Source organism: Dromiciops gliroides, chromosome 6, assembly GCF_019393635.1.
Source record: "Dromiciops gliroides isolate mDroGli1 chromosome 6, mDroGli1.pri, whole genome shotgun sequence".
NCBI classification, from domain to species: domain Eukaryota; kingdom Metazoa; phylum Chordata; class Mammalia; order Microbiotheria; family Microbiotheriidae; genus Dromiciops; species Dromiciops gliroides.
This window is the reverse complement of record NC_057866.1, coordinates 27,546,072-27,565,716: the sequence shown is the minus strand read 5'-3', so window position 1 is coordinate 27,565,716 and position 19,645 is coordinate 27,546,072. Positions and strand designations below refer to the sequence as shown.

At 42.7% G+C, this 19,645-nt stretch overlaps 1 protein-coding gene across 3 annotated transcripts in view; it reads left to right on the top strand.

Annotated features, from left to right (window-relative positions):
* Positions 1-1,462: 1,462 nt before the first annotated feature.
* API5 (apoptosis inhibitor 5) overlaps positions 1,463-19,645 on the top strand; it is a 34,773-nt gene continuing 16,590 nt past the window's right edge. For all 3 annotated transcript variants that reach the window (XM_043969948.1, XM_043969947.1, XM_043969949.1), the window contains exons 1-6: positions 1,463-1,673; positions 11,993-12,154; positions 14,239-14,332; positions 16,080-16,145; positions 18,017-18,168; positions 18,951-19,157. In XM_043969948.1, the coding sequence (XP_043825883.1) occupies positions 1,605-1,673; positions 11,993-12,154; positions 14,239-14,332; positions 16,080-16,145; positions 18,017-18,168; positions 18,951-19,157 (750 nt within the window). In that variant the 5' untranslated portion in view covers positions 1,463-1,604. The remainder of the gene's footprint in view (positions 1,674-11,992; positions 12,155-14,238; positions 14,333-16,079; positions 16,146-18,016; positions 18,169-18,950; positions 19,158-19,645) is intronic.

Here is a 19,645-nt window from a genome sequence, read left to right as displayed (position 1 = left end):
CTACTGCTCCCATGGGATCAATTATCACTTCAGAGTTGACTCCCAGATCTACAGCCCAGACCTAGTCTCCTGAGCTGCAATTACCCATCACCAACTTTGGGCTGGAAATCTCTACCAGAATTTTCCATAGACTTTTCAAGATTAACATGTTTGAAACACAATTCAGTATTTTCCCCCAATATCCATCCCTTTCCTAACTTCTCCGCTTCTGTCAAGGGTGCCATTATCCCTCCCGTCACCCAGGTTTGTACCACCAAAATCATCCCAGACTCTTCAGCCTCTCTCACCATTCATATTTAATCAATGAAGAGTGCCATAAGAAAATTATGATTTCCTTTTGTTAGTTTTTATTATTTGGGCTTCAGTCTATTTCTCCTGATTAGGAGGTTATTTGGCGGGCTGAAATCTGTCCCATGCAATGTTACATTCCTGGGATAAAAAGGGGGAAAAAGAGTCAAGGCCTCCCAAAGTAAATGAACTTGCATGATTTGTGGAAGGATCTCAACTGGCTCCAACCCTATGGCATGTAGATCTCCCTTCCCAACTAGCCCATGGTAAACTCTAAATCTTGGAAATTGTTGTTGTTGAGTTGTGCCTGACTTCATGACCCCCTTTGGGGTTTTCTTGGAAAAGGAACTGAAATAGTTTGGCATTTCCTTCTCTAGCTCATTTGACAGATGAGGAAACTGAGGCAAACAGGATTAAGTGATTTGCCCAGGGTACAACTAATAAGTGTCTGAGGTCACATTTGAACTCAGGTCTTCCTGAATCCAGGTCAGCTCCACCTAGTTTTTAATATATAACTAGCTTTAGTTTACCTATAGACACTAAAGCTAAATTTGTTTAGCTAAGTCTATTTCACTTTTATGGCTTGTAGGAGTGTTCAGGGAAGACAAGTCCCTCTGGTGTAAGGGCTGCTTTCCATCTTTGGTGGCCACCTGCCGCCCCGACTCTCACCTGTGGCTCCAAGAACTGTAGCATGTGTATATACACATGTATACATACATACATACATGCATGCATACACACGTATTTTGTTCGTTTGATTATCTAAAGTAAAGAAAGCGATTAATGATGCTGATTAAACTTAAAAGTTCTGCAGTACATTTCCCTAAGCTGTAGATTCTCAGTAGGCCCATCTTTCCAAGGAGGAGGCTGGACCATTTGCGCCTTCCAGCGGTATAGCCCTTCCCCCTTATCTGCATAAAGAAGCCATTTCCCCGAGATGACGTCAGCCTAGCTTCCGAGACCTAAGGACTGTGGCCAGACCCAAGCGCTACATACACGTGGCCGTGGCGGCTGCGCTTCGCTCCTCCGGCCGCTAGGGGGTGGAACCTGCATTCCAAGGCGGAGGCGCTGGAAGAGGCGGCCGCTCGCGGCGGCGCCCGCCGTCAGGCCGTACGACGTTACGCTGTACGTCTGGCCGTGGGCGCGGGGCGGGGTACGCCGGGCGGGCCAGTGTGCAGCCCAGAAGCCGCGGCGGCGACGACGACGGCGGCTGCTGCGGCCTGGGCGGGAGCGAGCGGCGGCAGCGGCGGCGGAGCGGGAGCCCCGGCACAGCGGCGGGAGCGGCGCCCGAGCCCGGCGAGCACCCCACTCCCATCATGCCGACGGTGGAGGAGCTTTACCGTAACTACGGCATTCTCGCCGACGCCACGGAGCAAGTGGGCCAGGTGAGTGGGCCCGGCGAGCAGGCCGCGGCTTCTCTGCCTCGTCGCGCCCGGACGATCGTGCGCGGGTCCCTTCCCGCGGGCCTCAGTTTCCCCGTCTGTAAAGCCCCTTCGGTGCTCGAGCAAGCCCCGTAACTTGTCGCAGCCTCGGTTTCTCCGTCTGTAAAATGCGGCCGATGCCTGGGGAAAGTCAGTTAACTTCCGCGGGCCTGCTGCCCCCGCTGCCTCCCGCTTGGGCAGCTCTCTTCCTCCCCCCGGGCCTCAGTCTCCCCGAGTGTCATACGGGGCCCGCCGAGCAGTTAGCCTCCGGGGCCTCGGCTTCCTCCTCCGTTACACTCTCCCGTCTGCTTCGGGACGCGGGGTCCGTCTCCCTGGGCCTCGGTTTCCCTCCCTGTAAAAGCAGGAAACGACTCCCGAGGCCCCCTCCAACCCGGGCCTGGCGCCGTTCGATCGATCGATCGATCGCCCGCCCTGACTACGGCACCCCCCAAACCTCCGTCCAGCTCGAGCTGTCGTCTCCTCTTAGTGCCAGAGCCTGGGGCAACCCTGGTAAACAAATGCCCGCTGCCAGATTCCCCGGAGTCTACACTCGCTGCGTGTGGGGTTCAGCGAGTGCGTCCGTCCCGGCTGTGCCCCCGAGGACGCGCAGGCTCCTCTTCGGTTCCCCCTTGTGCGTGTCTGGCCCCGGGGCGGGGGTTGGGGGGTGTCTGTGTGCCTGTTTGGCCAGCTCCCATCCTGCCCTCGGAGCCTCTCCCCTCCTCCCCTCCCAGGCCGCTGTCATTCTCCCTCCCTTCGGAGCTGCCCGGGGCCCGGGGCTTCGCTCCACTCGGCGGCCCGGCCAGGACTTAGCGTCGTCCTAGTCGTGGTGCTGCTTCTTTACGGTTGTTCACAGGGCAGAGATGTGAGACGACGAGGGGTCCTTTCGGGATCTCCTCCTCTTTAGTGAGGGAGGGTCTTCAGCACAAATCCGCACCGGAAGTTAGAAGTGGATTGGATTTAAGGGGTTCGAGAGTGGGCAGGGGCTGTCACCCAGGGAAAGGGCAGAACCGTGGTCTAAAGCCTGCGGGTAAAGCTAAGACAACAGGAAGCTAAAATGAATTCGGCTTTCGGGAGGATCTGTCCAAACAGTCCTAAAGCATTACTTTTTAAACGGACGGTATGGTGTCATCACTGAGGCTGGAGAAAGCATCTGGAAGCGCTTTTGTTAATTATCTCCCAGGTCGGAGTTTAGGCTGGGAAGGACCTGACTCAGTTTGGGGGATCTCAGCACATGCTGTAATTCAAGATGGAAGCGCTTTCCTGAAAAGGGAGGGTTCTTTTTCCTTGAACTATTTGGGGTTTCTTTTGGTAAAGCCTGAAGTGAAAATGTGCCCGTTTCAGGTATGACTTTAAAACTTAATTTTTCCTCTCCGAATTAATTATATTTACAATCAGTCAGCAAGTATTTATTAAGCCGTTGCTATTTGCCAAGCTATTTTGGGGCAGCTAGGTGGCAAAGTGGAGAGATCTGGGCCTGAAGTCAGGAGTTCAAATCTGTGTGGCCCTGGGCAAGCTACTTCACCCTGTTTGTGTCGGTTTCCTCATCTGGCAAATGCTATGGAGAAGGAAATGGCAAAGCACTCCAGTATCCTTGCCAAGAAAACCCCACATGGAATCATAAAGAGTCAGTACTGAACAAAAATTTTACAAGCCCTAGGGATGCAGAGAAAGGCAAAGACAGAAAAGTATAGTGACAAATATCTGTTGAGCACTTGCTTGTTTATAGGAGGACAGTGCTGGACATGAGACAAAATTTCTAAGGTGCCAAATTCCTGTCCTTGAATAAAAAGGGAAAACAGCTCATAGAGGGTTTGGTCAATAGAGTGCTGGTGTCAGGAACACACGAGTTCAAATCCTGCCTTAAACAATGACTAGCTGGGTGACCCTGGGCAACTTCTCTCAGCTTCAGTTTCCTCATCTATAAAATGAGGGCTTCTAAGGCTCTTTCCAGCTCCAATTCTGTGATCCTGGGAACTCAGCCCTGGATTGTTTGTGTTAATGGAGGGAAGGCTTGCAGATTTGATGATGAAATGCTTTGTGCATGTGTGTGGCTTTACCTTGATTGTTTTGCTTCAACTAAAAAAAAAAAAAAACACGTTTATTTTTCCTTGAATACAAACCACCTAGAGGAAGGAGAGTCCAAAGTATGTGAGGTGGAAAGAGAAACTAACCTAGGATTAATTTATTGTGAATGAATTATTGAGGGTTGTTCTTGTAGCATTTTTGCCTGTAAAACTAGAAGTTATTTTACAGAAAGTGTTTAATATAGCTCCCAGCACACAATTATTTAGTCCTGAGTAAATAAATGTTCTTTGCTCAGTATCTTCACTACCACCCAGCTAACAATTTCGGATTCTTGAGAGACCTTGTCATCATGAAGTGACTTGCCTAAAGTTTAACTGAGTTTTAAGAAAGTAGATGTTAGAGCATGATTATACTGAGATATAACCACAAGACAGAACTGTCTATTCTTGGGGAAGAATAGGGAGAACATATACAAACATGAGAAGTAATCACAGAGTTTCAGTTTATTACCTTGAAGCTGAGGGGAGTTTTCACAGGAGAGATTAAAGCCAGCTTAATGGAGGAAGTGCCAGTCCTTTTCATATTCCTTAAAAGGAAAATAACTGCCTTTGATTATATCCATCCTTCCTCCTCTAGGACCTTGCTTCAACTGCCATCCCTCTGATTATCTTCATTTTACCCCTCTCTGGTCCATTCTTCCCCATCTGCCTACAGAATTGACAAGATTCCCTTCACCCTTCTACTCACCTATCTATCCTCTCTTTACCAACAAACTTAGTGAATTCTTGTTTAATTTCTTTTTTCTTTTCTTTTTTTTTTTTTTGAGAGGCAATGGGGGTTAAGTGACTTGCCCAGGGTCACACAACTAGTAAGTATTAAGTGTCCGAGGCCGGCTTTGAACTCAGGTCCTCCTGAATCCAAGGGCCAGTGCTTTATCCACTGCGCCACCTAGCTGCCCCTACCAACAAACTTATTGAAAAAGTAGTCTTCTTGTCATCATTGCCTCTCACTTTTTCACCTCCTAGTCTCTCTTTAGACTTACAGACTAACTTCAGTTCTCATCAGTACTGATTCTTTCCCTCAAAAGTCATCCCGACTTCTTGTTAACTAGCAGAATGGTCTTTTTGTCTCTTCTCATCTACTTTGATATCTGCAACATCTGACGTAAATGACCACTCCTTGCTGTCTCCTTCCATAGCTTCAAGATATCAGACTAAAACTTTCTCTTGTTCATTCCACTCCTTTTGACCCCTAAAGAATACATTTTCCAAGATTTGGCCCATTAGGCCTTACGTCCTTTTTCTATGCTCTCTTTGGCACCCTATTTCCCCATGTCTTCATCTGTCACTTCCTCAAAGCTAATTCAGTACTAACCTTTCTTCACCCTTCCAGAACATACAAGACATCTCTCCTGAGGGCCTTCCTGGCAGCCTAGGACTAAGCATGAAGTATGTTTGAACACACCACAGCCAGGATCACCTTTGTGACTTAACCTCTTTAGGCCTTATTTTTGTAACCTATAAATTGAGGAGATTGCTTGCCCTTGATGTTTTTTTTAGATTCTATGATATGCCCAAAACTAAGTTTCTTGTTCTGACTTTACAATTTCTGCATTTGGTAGAATCGCTGACCCACTTTCCCATGTTTGAAGTCTCAGAGTTATTATTCACTCTTCCCTTTCCTTCACCTACCTTAGCCTATCACTTATTAATTCCTATTTATTCCCCTACCACAATATTTCTCCATTCTCTTCCTAGCACAGACTCTCTTAGCCCATGTAATGAAAAATTTTCTCCCTTCCACCCTCTCCCTAGTCTAGCCTATTTTACAAGCTGTAGTTGAACTAATGAACATGTCTGATGATGTCCCTGATCTGCTTCAAACTGTCACCTCCTAAGTAGAGTTCTCGGTCTGTCTTTCAAAGCCTGTCTCAAATGGGCAGCTCTGTCTTTCCAATCTTATTGTTCTGTCACTTTCTTGATGTAATCTTTGCTCCAGGCAAACTGGATTGTTCCTTCTCCCTTAACATATACCCATTTTTCCCTTTTCCGCGTCTTTGGTCTTTGTGCACTTTCTCTGTTCTTAAAATCAAACCCACCCTCCCCATGCCCCTGAATTCCTGATCAGTTTTTTAAAGATGACAAATATACAACCTATTCCATGGAACCTTTTCTGCCTCCTTTTTCCTAGGTCTTTAATGATAGAAATTTCATTGAAAAAGTGTATCAACTTAACCTTTTCTCCCCAATCTTCTGAGTCTGGAGAGGACTATTAGGGGCAGGTGGTAGGAGGGTATCCCTGGGAGTCTCCTTCCCGAAGAATTTGTACTTTGAATGATTCATCCACCCGAGGCAGCTTTCCCATTTGTTAAGTACATGACCCTCTCTCTGCCCAAGGTAATTCAGTCTTAGGGCAGAAAAAGGTGGTCAGTCTTTCTTGGGGTTCCAAAACTGGCAGCTAAGGGCCTGTCTCAAAAGGGAGAAGAGGAGTGGCCATTGAGAATGAGCCAGCTTCTGATGTATGGGTGCCATTCTAAATCTCCCACTGCACCCCCATTCTTTTTTTTAATGATTCTAGACATTTCTGTGTGTGAACAAAATTTTATAATTAAAAGAACAAAAAAGATTATTGAGGGTGTTGGACAGGTTGGAAGAACATAATGAAGGGGGGTGTTTCTCAGTTGAAATTATAAAACTCCATTTTATATTAGGGAAGAACCAGGAAAATAGTTTAGTGGAACTGAATATTTCCCCCAAAATATTACCAGATATGTAAAAAAGGCTTACTGTTTGAGAAATTGATGGATAGCTAAGAGAAGGGGATGAACCATTTATAAATAAGGACGGTAGCACTGGAGAGCCAGAAAGATGAGATATGAGCTTAGGTATCTCAGTATACACCACAATAATTTCCCCTAGGCCCTCTACATTAAATGTTCGTTTATGTTAAAAGAAAATTAAATAGTAGCTTTATTTTATTGTTGAAGGGATGGTCAGTTCTTATTTACCAACCAAATTCTTTTTAGTGGGAAAGTAATAGATTTGACTATTTAAAAGAAAAACTCTACTCAAAAATATTTTGAAAATAAAAAATCCATTATATAAATTTAACATTTATTTTCTATAAGTAATTGATAAAAAATTCATAAAGACAGTGTCTGGTCACCGGAAGACACGTAATGAACGACTAAGAATAACAAAAATTGTAAATATATATGCACATATACACACATGTTTTATATGAAACAATTCTCTTCAAAAGCAATGAAAATTATTAAACCAATGTTAAGGGGTAATCTGATACCCATCAAAATGGCAGAAATATCTGAAAAGTGATCACTAAACCTTTCAATATCCCTGGAGACTTTCTCACACTAAAAATTGTGAAGGAGGTGTTAGTGAGCAAGTCTCTAGGGGATTTCTTCACCCAAGAGTTGCCTTTATCAAGAAAATCACAAGTCCAGGATCAGCCCCAATAGAGCTACACATCCTTGTAGATGTAAATAAACACACAGAAATAAGAAGGGGAGTTAGAAAGGAAGTACTGTGTGAGTTGTGATTACTTTGTTAGGTTTTTTAAATATAAGATCATACTGTAGTTTTTGTTATACTATGTTCATTTTTTTTTTTAAAGGAAAAAGCTTCCCCCACACACACTTAAAAGCATCCATCTAAATTTTCGAGTCAGAATATCCTTGGTTTTAGTACATAACTATCTTGTGTTTTTCTGTTGCTTAACAAAAAAACTACGATTGGATTATGGGGTTTGTGTTACATCTATTGTCATTCCAATCCTAATTTTTCCTATTAGTTTTTTCTTCACATGCTCTAGAGGGTGAAAGAGCTTGGAAATGTGACTATAATTCAGTAATTAGCTTTTTGTAAGTATCTTTTGTGGGTAAAATTGAGCCAGAAAACCTCATAGCATACTTGAATGCAAGCAACTCCTGAGTAATTTGGAAAATAATAAGAATAAGAACCTACTTTTGTGTGAATTGCAAAGTGAATTTTTCCTTCCGTATAAGGAAGAAAGTGACAACACGGCAGTGCCCGGATTATCCAAGGGCTTGTGTTAGTGCATTGCCCAAGTAATTCACTGGGTGGGATCGGGCTCCTCCTTTCAGCACCCTGCACCCTAAATACATTGAGTTCCTCCTAATGTCTGATGGTTCACGAACCACTTTTATAAATTGGGTGTATTTTGGAAATCAGCGCTCTGACTAATCACTGGAACAGTGTAGCTTCATCACTATAAGTCTGAGGGTGTTGTGCATTTCTTTTGCAGTAAGTTAAGAGGCCAGAATCAAGATGTATGATGCAGTTACTCTTGATACCCTAGGGGATTTTCTTTGGGGCTTCACTCATTTGTTTAGATGATTTGTGAGGAGAAAATATAAATATAGTTAATTTCTCGAATGTAAAACTGATTTATAGTTTGTGAAAAGGGCACGTCATTTATTTGAATATCTGAAATGTATCCATTGAACTGGAAGAAGAAAAGACCAAAAGTCGTGCCATGTTCTGGTTGTGAGTGTGTTCCTGCAGTTCCCCTCCCTTTGCCACTGAGTCCCTTCGAAGCTTTCCAGAAAGCTTCCCTTTGGGAGTGCTTCCTGCTTTGTCAAGCAGAGATAATATCTGCCTCCCAGGGCTGTTGTGAAAAGTCTTTGGTGTCTGTAGATGAAAGAGAAGCACAGTGACAGCATTTAGTTGGGTTGCTTCTTCAGGAAGCTAGATGAAACACAGTTATTTATACCAGCATCAACAGCACACGGAAGTTTACCTGAGAACTGAGCAGAAAAAGAGGGGCTGACTTACATCCTGGCTTATCAAGAAGACAACTGCCTTGTCTGCTATAGAAAACCCATTAGTGACATCTTGAATTCTTTTCTGTTTATCTTCATAACTGACCCTTAAAATGCAGATGTGACAACTTTTGTTCCATTCTCTTTCTTAAAAAGTAAAACGATTAGATGGCAAAATGATTTAATCTCTCTAGCCTCACTGAATGCCATAGTTGAAATTATGTATAGATCCCTTACCTTCCAGGGATTGCCTGCAGATAGTCTTGAGACAGATCTCAAGTCTTTTTTTATATACTACTTCATTTTGTTAGTATCTAGGATTTTAATTGGTTTAAAAGGCTATGGTTAGGGCAGCTAGGTGGCGCAGTGGATAGAGCACTGGCCCTGGATTCAGAAGGACCTGAGTTCAAATCCGGCCTCGGACACTTGACACTTACTAGCTGTGTGACCCTGGGCAAGTCACTTAACCCCAGTTGCCTCACCAAAAAAAAAAAAAAAGACTATGGTTAAAGCTTATCTTTGCTTTCTCTGATTCCAGTTGGGCTATTAATTTCAAAATTTCGTGTTTTAAATAAAATTTCTGTGCAAAGGATTTAGGTTAGACCTAAGGAAGAACTTTGGAGCAGTATGATGGCTCCCAAAGAAGATGTTTGTGGGATTTCCTTTTCTGGGTGGAAAACTCAAGAGTGATCTGACATTGGCAAGAAAAACCCAAGGAATAAAAGTGAGTTTTCAAGTCAGTTGGGTGAAAAAGGAACCTCAAAGATGGTTGGGATAAGGGGATAGGAAGAAAACAGAACTAGAGCTGGTCAGTTCTTCTCTTTACTCTGCCAAGAAGTATGATGGTGGAACTAAAAGTACAGAATAAAAATGCCTAGGGTTCAGGCCACCACGCTCAGGATCAGAGAAGAACAAAGGTCCCAGTTTTCGAGAAAGACAATAGAGTCTGCAAACTCCAGGCTAATCAGCTTGACTTTGTTTGGCCCACGTTATAGGGCATATTATCTAAGGGATGATTATTGAATATCTAGAAAGGGAAGTGTGGTCACAAAGAGCCAGCAAAGCCTTATCAAAAACACTTCATCCCAGACTACCTGGATTTCCTTTTTTGGCATGGTTACCTGACTAGTAGATCTTGGCAGTACTATAGAGAGAATTTGCCTAAAGTTTAGCAAAACATTTGACAAGATTTTACATGCCATTCTTGCAGGAAAGATGAAGCCGTTTGGACTAGCTAGTAGTACAATTTTATGAGATTGAAACTAGTTGAATACCCAGAGCAAAGGGTAGTCATTAGTTGTTCCAGATCAACTGGGAAGATCTCCAGTCACATTTGCCACAGATTTGTGATTAGTCCTTAGAGTCTCGTGCTGCCGTGAACCAAAGCTGTTTTGTTCTCATTTTGTAGAAAAAGAACCTGAATCCTAGAGAGTTAAGTGACTTTCCCAGGGCCACAAAGGTAGCAAGGTAGAATCAGGTCTTGAATGTAGCTTTTCAGACTCCAAATACAGCCCTTTTCCCATTAAGCTATGTTATTTCAAATGGCACCTTAGATAACACAGAGCCAGCATTGATACTCCTCATATTTGATTACCAAATCAGGATCCAGAAATGGCTTTTAGGCTCTAGAACATTTGGATGAATTCAAACAATTTAATACCATTAAGTCATCTCAGGTTTTACCAAAACAAACCCAAATAGTTAAAGAAAAAAAAAATTGAGAAAACTTGCAAGAGTTAGAGGTATCCAGAAATAGAATGAGCAACATGTGGAAGTAGTAGGTGCCCTACATTAGAGATTAGTTGTTGTTTGTCCTGCATTCTCCCAGAGGATCAATGTTATGACTTGCAAGTGAATTGGATTTAAGTGAGGCAGAGCTGTACAGTCATCAGCCTCACTCTCTGGAACCATCTGGGTCCAATGGCAACATATAGATCAGGACAACTGGAGATGGCCCAGGATGCAGTGGGAGACCTTGTCCTTTTTAGGCTACGGTCTTTCCCAGGTCTCATTTTGTCTGAGGCTGTAACACATCCAGTGATTAAAGCTAGGTAAGAAATGAGGCAAAAATGCCTTTTACCTAGTCAAAAAAGAGAGAGAGACAGAGAGAGAGAGAGACCAAGAGACAGAGAGAGAGAAATCAATCCATCTAGAGGTCCAAAACAGAAGCACTCACTATTCACGCTCAGAGCCATCAGAACCCAAACAATGACAAGTGAGGCTTGGACTGGAACCTGTCCTTGGCCAGAGTGCTTTGGGTTTAAGGCCTGGTCCTTTTGAGGTTTTGGTGATCAAAATGTATACTCCTTTGGGCAGAGCCCCCGCAGGTAAGGGTGTGAGTCCCTATGAGGACAGAGGGAGAGATCCATAAGCAGAGACTGATTGACACATGTCAAGTATAGTGTGGAAAACACCCTTGTCCAAGCAGTGGTTAGACTGTGCAGCCTCTTCCTTAGCTAAGATTCCAGGGATTTAAAGTGTATCTAGGAGAAAAATTAAAGGGAAATGAAATCTGAGCTTTTGCTGGTGAGGTATTATAGGATGGTTAGCTTTAGTGCCTTATTTCACTGACCGTATCATGTAAGGATTTGATGGTTGGTTTTCTTTGTTTTTTTCCATCTTTTGAAATGAATGAATCAATGAAAAAGCATTTATCAACAGCTTCTTATGTGTCAAGCATGTAGGATACAAGCAAAACAGGCCCTACTCTCAAGGAGCACACAGACTTAACTAGGGGAACCTAAATATCTAAAAGCAAGATCAGCTGCAAGGCAGATGGAAGAAGTCCAAAGGGTGCAATGGCAGGAAGGATGGCAAGGGCCAGGGACCTTAGATTATATAAAGAGGGCAGCTGATAGTGTCAGGGGGAATGGTCAAACTTGGTGCTTTTAGCTTCTCTTTGGAAGGAATAGAATAGAATACAATTGTTGGCTCCAAAATATCCAGTGAAACTTCTTAGGAAAAGTAGAGAGGGTACCCCCAACTAGTGGTCAGTCTTCCTGCTGCTTAGATGATTATAATGGATCATGGGACACCGGAACTGGAAAGAAGGAAAGCTTGCTTCCAGGGGTGGTAGGTCTTCCAAACATCCTTGAAGTTGCTTGATTTCAGAATGACTTCATTCATATCCATTTTGATTTTATACATGTGCAGGTGTGAACTTCATGTGACACTCCTTGAGATAATAGGATATATCTGGACTATGTAGCCAAATTAGGGATAATATAAATCAGTTTGATTTTTTTTTTTCAACTTCAATTGTGGGCCCTTGGCCCCCCAAATGGGTGTATTTCATGATTTCATGTGGATTTGTGCTCATTTAAAGAAAAAAAATCATAGAATAGGCCTATTTCTTCACACTGTAAAATTCTTACATAGTGAAAGTTCAGTCAATCTTGATACAGTCCCAGATCTCCTAATCAGCAATGTCACTTTTCTGTATTTTATTTTCTTCCAGCACAAAGATGCCTATCAGGTGATCTTAGATGGTGTGAAAGGAGGCACCAAGGAAAAAAGATTAGCGGCACAATTTATTCCCAAATTCTTCAAGCATTTCCCAGAATTGGCTGATTCTGCTATTAATGCACAGCTAGATCTCTGTGAAGATGAAGATGTGTCGGTAAGTATTTTATTAGAAACTTTTCTAGAAGGCCTTTGTCCAGATTGCATGTTCTTAAAATTCTCCAGAGTTTCTATAGTTGGCCACTTTAATGGGTAGATTGAGCTTCAGAAGTGCACTTGGGAACTCAGACATATATCTTACTACTTTAAGCAGCAGGCTTTATTACACTCAGGAAAAGATAATCAGCTCTTTGGTTTGTTTTCCTGGGTAATAACAAAAAGAACTCATGTTCTCATAGTGCTTTTTAAGTTTTTTCAAAGCACTTTCCCTAAAGCAGCCCTTTGAGGTAGGTGGTACACTATCATCACCCTCCCTCTTTTACAGATGAGGAAATTAGGGTTCAGAGTTTTTGTTTGTTTGGTTTTGCAAGGCAGTGGGGGTTAAGTGACTTGCCCATGGTCACACAGGTAGTAAGTGTCAAGTGTCTGAGGCCAGATTTGAACTCAGATTCTCCCGAATCCAGGGCTGGTGCTTTATCCACTGCGCCACCTAGCTGCCCCCAGGGTTCAGAGATGTTAGAGGACTTGCCCATGATTAATGAAAAGGAATTGCCTATGAGCACATGATTAGTGAGTAGCAAAGCTGAAATGTGGACCAAGATCCTCCACCTCGCTAGTCAGTGCTTGGCCCAAGACAGCAGGCTGCTGCTTTCTACAGATAGATGCACAATGTATAGCAGGATGTAGGATATTCTGAGTTTTGTATATCCGGTAGTTGTGAAACTGGCATATTGACTTAAAATTAGATAGCAGCATGTTTTGCCATAAGACTGTCACATGTTGTGTGTCTGCTTGATTTGATACTTTAGAATCTGTGATTTCATCGGTCTGGCTTTTCCCTCCACCAGTGAAGATCACAGTCTTTCTGTGACTTAATCTTTGAGAGCTGATATGGCTGATAAATTCAGCACCCCATGGCGAGTCCACCCAAATGTAGCTAATCTGGTCTCGAGGTGACAGGCACATAATCCCCCAAAACTGTACTGAAAAGCTTTCCTCCCTAGTCAGGACTGACAGAGCTTGCACCGTTGGCGACTGTGAAAACCCTCCCTGTTAGAAGGCTGCATCAGATGAGGGCTTATGGGAATGAGTTACCGTGCTTGTGTTGGATTTTAAATCTAACAAGTCCTCCCCAGGCTTTCTAAGGGAGAAAAAATTGTCAGCATTTTCCTTTTCTGTGGTTGTGTGACATGGTGTGTGACCTTGGACTTCACTTGGGTCCTGCCTCTAGATTGAAAAGACTTTTGAATGCAGGCCCATCAGGAGATGGCCTCACCTTCTTGGGGGGGGCAGCTCAGTTCACCTTGTTGAGGTTTCTTACCAGAAAGCTGACCACCAAGTGAGGCTTTTTTTTTTTTTCAGTCACATGACCTCGTAAAGACTGCTTTAGGAAGTGTCTCAGTCTTTCACAGTGGCCCAAAGTGCCCACACTAATTCAATCACAGATCCTTGGAGTACCTGGTAATCCTACTAATAGTCCAGGTAAAGGAGGAATGGTTTTTATGAACTTAGAAACTGTTCCGTGCCTCTCCCAGCACAGAGTCCTGTGGAAATGATTAGCAGCTCAGACTCCACACGAAACGAAACGTGTCATCAGCAGTATGTACCACTTAGGTTCAGACCTAATGGAGTTTGGATTTGGGTGGTTTTGTTTGGCTTTTGGCTTTCTGTTGAATCATTTGGAATTACTGTTTCATATAACCTTCCAACCCCAGGGGTTACTGAGTAGTTTATTCAGAAACTGCCCAGGAGTCAGTTTACCAAGCAGTAGCAGCGGTTGTTATCTCAGATCCCTTTCCTCTCTGTCTTGTTTAGTTTCCTTTATTTGAAGCTTTTTAGTGACCAAGGAGCAGCAGAAGATTTTTGAAACTACTAGAAATACTCATGTGTCCTGCCTCTGAGGCTCATAAGATTGGAATTATCTTTTCTCTATGGTTCAGATTGTTTGCCTTGTGGTGCACCACATATAGATTGTATAAAATATCTACATACTCTAAGAATATTTAGGATGCATTTCTTTTTACATAAGATGAAATTTTAAAATGATGAATTTGTGTTACTTTTTTCTTTCATTAACCAAAGATCAGACGACAAGCGATTAAAGAACTGCCCCAGTTTGCTACTGGAGAGAACCTTCCCCGAGTGGCAGACATTCTGACTCAGCTTTTACAGACAGGTGGGATATCTGGTTTATCTCTTTTTACCTTTATATTTCTGTCTTCTGAAAGGCAAGATCTGTGTGGCTAATAGTGAGGGGTGTGTTAGAGCCAGCTTAGACCAACTGGAGAGCTGTAAATTTCCATTGTGAGCATTTACATTTCAGAAACCAGCAAATGCTACAAATCAGGGTTTGATTTATTGTGGGGTTTGTTGTTGCTTAGACAAGAAAGTAAGAGAGAAAATATTAATTGGGTTAGGCTTAAAAGTGTTCCATGTGCATGTTTTTCCCCCTTGGAAAACCAGTCATTAAACATCTATCAACACCCCACTACTAAGAGCCATACCAATGTTGGACACTAAGTCCTCTCTTCATTCTTGAGGTGCCTAATGGCCCAATCCAGCTTCTGTTGTGATTGTTCCTTTAAAAGTCCCAGGCAACTGAAAACTGTATTCTTTGGGGATGCCTAATGATGGCATTGCTTACTACCAAATGAGAGACAGTTGCCTATAGTTTCTCATGTTTATTTTGCAAGACTGTGACTGTACTAAGCCTAAATTAAGAGAATGGAATAGTCTTCCTTTGTTCCCATCACTCTTGTCATTTATTAAGTACCAGCTACATGCCAGGAGCTATGCTGAGCACTAGAGAGACAAAGACAAAATATTTAATAGTCACTGCTCTCACGGAACTTGCATTCTATTGAGGAAGACCGCATGTCCAAATGTAAATAAATTGAAAGTAATGGGGGAGAGGGGGCGCAGGTGGTTGGGGAGTCAGGAAAGGCCTCTTGGACAAGGTCAAGGTTTGAGCTGAGCTTTAAAGAGTTGGGAGCAAGAGGGAGTAGAGTCCAAGGCTGGGAGCAGCCTGTTCAAAAGGCAGAGACAAGAAATGGAGTGTTGGGGATGAGGAACAACAAGAAGACCAGTTTGAGCAACTAGAAGTTTGTCTAGTTAGCCAAACCTGCCCCTCGATAAATCAACCGGCACTTAGTGAGTTTGGGTAGCAAGTAATGTATATAATGAGGCTGGACAGATAGATTGTAAAAAGCTTTAAAAGCCAAAAAGAGGATTTTGAATTTGGTCATAGGGGTGATAGCCATTGTGGTTTATTGCATAAGGGAGTAGCCTAAGTCAGATCTGCATTTAAGGACTAGCAGCTGAATAGAGAGTAATGTGGGGAGGCAAGAGACTTGAAGGGAAGGAAAGACCAAATGGAATAGTCTGAGAGAGAGAGAGAGAGAGAATGACGGCCAGAATCAGCATGGTGGTCCTGTGAGGAGAAAGAAGGGGGCTGATAGGAGATAGATTTTAGAAGTAGAATAGAAGAGAGTAAGCCTGATTTGGCACCTAATAGGATATGGAGAGTGAAGGGGAGAGAAGAACCACTGACTGACTCGAAGCCTTGGGTGACCTGTTAAAATGGTGGTGCCTTTAAGAGAACTAGGGAAGTTTTGAGGAGAAGGGGTGGTAGAGTCAGGAGATGTTTGGAACATGTTAAGTTTGAGAGATATTTAAGACATCCAGTTAGTCAGGTTGACAGTTTGTGGTGAAAGGACTATGGCTCAGTAAGGAGACAAGGGCTGGATACATATAGAGATCTGAGAGACATCTGCATAGAGATGATAATTAAGCTCATACCTTCCCAGAAAATATCGTGTCTATGGAAATCATAATCAGGCTTGTTCTTTGAGGTTTCCTGTTTCTATGTTTTGTTTTTGCTCGTTTTTCATCTTATTTTTTACTTTGTGCCACTTTTTCTCTAGATGATTCTGCAGAATTTAACCTGGTGAACAATGCCCTGCTGAGTATATTCAAGATGGATGCTAAAGGTAATAGATCAATTCTAAGTTGAGAATTATCATCTTTTTAATATTGAGGAGCATGTATTTCATACGTGATCCTTAGCCCCTGTACGGATTAAGAAGATAATCTAGACTAGTATTGTTCTCCAATATAAGATTTTATCTCCAAGTTTATGGAAATTCTATCTTTTCTTTAAAATAATAAACATTTTTATTAAAAGTTTTGAGTTCCAAATTTTATCCCTCCTTCCCTCTCTCCTCCCTGAGGCGGCAAACAATCAGATATAGGTTATGTGTGCACAATTATGTAAAACATTACCATATATTAGTCATTTTGTATAAGAAAACTTGAAAAATGAAAGTGAAAAATAGCATGCTTCAGTCAATATCAGTTCTTTCTTTGGAGGTTTATAGTGTGCTTCATCATTAGTTCTATGGAATTGTCTTGCATTATTGTATTGCTGAGAATAGTTATCATTCACAGTTCTTCATCAGTGTTGCTGTCACTGTGCACAATGTTCTCTTGGTTCTGTGCACTTCACTATACATCAGTTCATGCAAGTCTTTCCAGGACTTTCTGAAATCATCCTGCTTGTCATTTCTGTTTTGTTTTGTTTTTGTTTTTGTGGAGCAATGAGGGTTAAGTGACTTGCCCAGGGTCACACAGCTAGTAAGAGTCAAGTGTCTAAGGCCAGATTTGAACTCAGGTCCCCTCTGAATCCAGGGCTGGTGCTTTATCCAGTGTGCCACCTAGTTGCCCCCAGTGCTTGTCATTTCTTATAGCACAATAATATTCCATGACCATCATATACTACAGCTTATTTAGCCATTCCCCAATTGATGCGTATCCCTTTGATTTCCAATTCTTAACCACCACAAAAAGAACTGCTATGAATTTTTGTACATATAAGTCTTTTTCTCTTTTTGAGAATGTCTTTGGGATATAAGCCTAGCAGTGGTATTGCTAGATCAAAGGGTATGCACAGTTCTATAGTCCTTTGAGCATAGTTCCAGATTGTTCTCCAGTATGGTTCAGTTTACAATTCCAACAGTGGATTAGTGTCCTAGCTTTCCTATATCCCTTCCAACATCCAATGTTTTCCTTCTGTTATTTTTTTAAACTATTTAGTTGCATAGTTGATTTTTATACCCTGATAAGGCCATCAGAAATTATGGCAGGAATGGTAAAAAATCAAAATTTTCCTTATAAGTATTAATAGTTTAACAAGAAACTTTAGCCACTTTTGGGGGGGGGGGCAATGGGGATTAAGTGATTTGCCCAGGATCACACAGCTAGTAAGTGGCAAGTGTCTGAGGCCCGGTTTGAACTCAGGTCCTCCTGAATCCAGGGCCGGTGCTTTATCCACTGCGCCATCTAGTTGCCCCAATCATATGTGCTTCTTAAAAGTGGATAAAGGGGCAGCTAGATGGCGCAGTGGATAAAGCACCGGCCCTGGATTCAGGAGGACCTGAGTTCAAACCGGGCCTCAGACACTTGCCACTTACTAGCTGTGTGACATTGGGCAAGTCACTTAACACCCTCATTGCCCTGCAAAAAGAAAAAAGAAAGAAAGAAGAAACACATGATTTGTAAACCATCTTTAGGAAAATGTTGGTTTACATCCTGTATAGGGAGTACCTGAAAATCATATAGTACCATTATCCCCTTTTCACTTGCACAACACAAGTTCATCTTTACCCTTCCCAAGCTCATGTTGAACAAGGATTTGGCAGTTCCTGGGATTGGGGGCAGTTTGTTGGCACCTGGCTGATTTGGGCGCACATGCTTTCTGTTTCTCATGGGAATGCTTTGAAATACATTTTGTTTTGCTCTGGTTTATTTCAGACTATGGCGTTGTTGGCATTGCTTCAGTTATCCTGTTTTTGTGTGTTTTCAGGGACCTTGGGAGGCTTGTTCAGTCAGATTCTTCAAGGGGAAGACATTGTCCGAGAACGAGCCATCAAATTCCTTTCCACAAAACTTAAGACTTTGCCAGATGAAGTGTTAACAAAGGAAGTAGAAGAACTCATATTAACTGAGTCTAAAAAGGTAAGTACCAGTCTTTTATTAATATAACCTGTGAAAATGTAGGGACTGAGTTCTTTGAAGTGGGTGGTGTTATTTTCAGTCTTCACCAAGGGTCTCAACGTCCATTCTTTCTTATTTGGTAACTTAGTGTCTCACTTCAGTGATGCTTTTTAAAATTGAATCATACTCTGATGAAGTACTTAGAGTATTATTCTTAAAGGCACACTGAGTGTTCATTTTCACTTCAAAGGATCCCTTTGATTCTTTATAGAAGTCGTTTCTTGATATACTCTTCCTGACAGAACCTTCCCTTTTCACATTGAAAAGCAAATCAAGTGATGCTGGCACAGAGACTGCATTTGAAAGCATGTGCAGCATCTCTCTGCCCACATACATCTGGAGAACATTCTGTGACTCTTCAGGTGTTAGAGGCCACCTCCAGAGAATGACTTGACTCCGACTTGACCGAGCTCCATGGATTTCCTCAGAATGCACTAATTTGTGTCTTGCTTGGTACCTCTCAGAACACTCCTTATGTTTTGTATTCCATTGAAATGGTGCCCCAGAAACCAGGGCAATGCTTCTCTTCAATAGAGGAAGCTGCCCCAAATGGTGTATGGGCTTCTGTGGCCTGATGCACCTGCACTGAGAGTCAGACTTTGGCACTGCCCTTTCTTCATTGTGATATTCCATGCTCCTACTGAAATGACGTCTGTACAGTTTCAGTAGCGAGTGACACTAGTAGCCAATTTAGCAGTTGTGTGTTATATATGCCATGTTCTGGATTTGTTTATTTCTTAAAGGTGCTTGAAGATGTGACAGGTGAGGAATTTGTTCTCTTCATGAAGATACTCTCTGGGTTAAAAAGCTTACAGACAGTCAGTGGAAGACAGCAGCTCGTGGAGTTGGTGGCTGAACAAGCCGATTTGGAGCAGACTTTCAACCCAGCAGATCCAGACTGTGTGGACAGACTTTTACAGTGCACGAGGCAGGCAGTCCCACTCTTCTCTGTAAGTCTTTTTTTATTATTATTTTTCTCTTAAATAACTGAAGTTGTACACAGAGTTGGACTGAAATGCATGTAGAAGAATTAGGCTTATTCCATTTGGGCCCTGGGTTGCAGAAGGAAACCCACCAGTCAAGAAATTCTAAGGAAGTACATTTTAACTCAGTCCTCTGGGGAGATTTCTTAAGATTAACCATCCACAATGGCAGTGGGCTCAGTTATTAGGAGGCTTTGTGTAGAGGGGAGGTAATTACTCCTCAGGAGTGTTGGCCAGGAATCGTCTTCTACACAAAGAGGTGGAACAGAATGATCTCTGAGGACTTATCTACCTCCAAGAGACTGTATTTCGAAGCAGTCGGTTAGAGCTTCTTTTTGGAAAGTGGGGAATTTTCGGTTCAGTTCAGCAGCTCTAGCACTCATGTTGTGCCAGACACTGGGGACACAAAGAGGAGCCATCATGAACACAACTGTGTACACGTAGCGGAGTATATG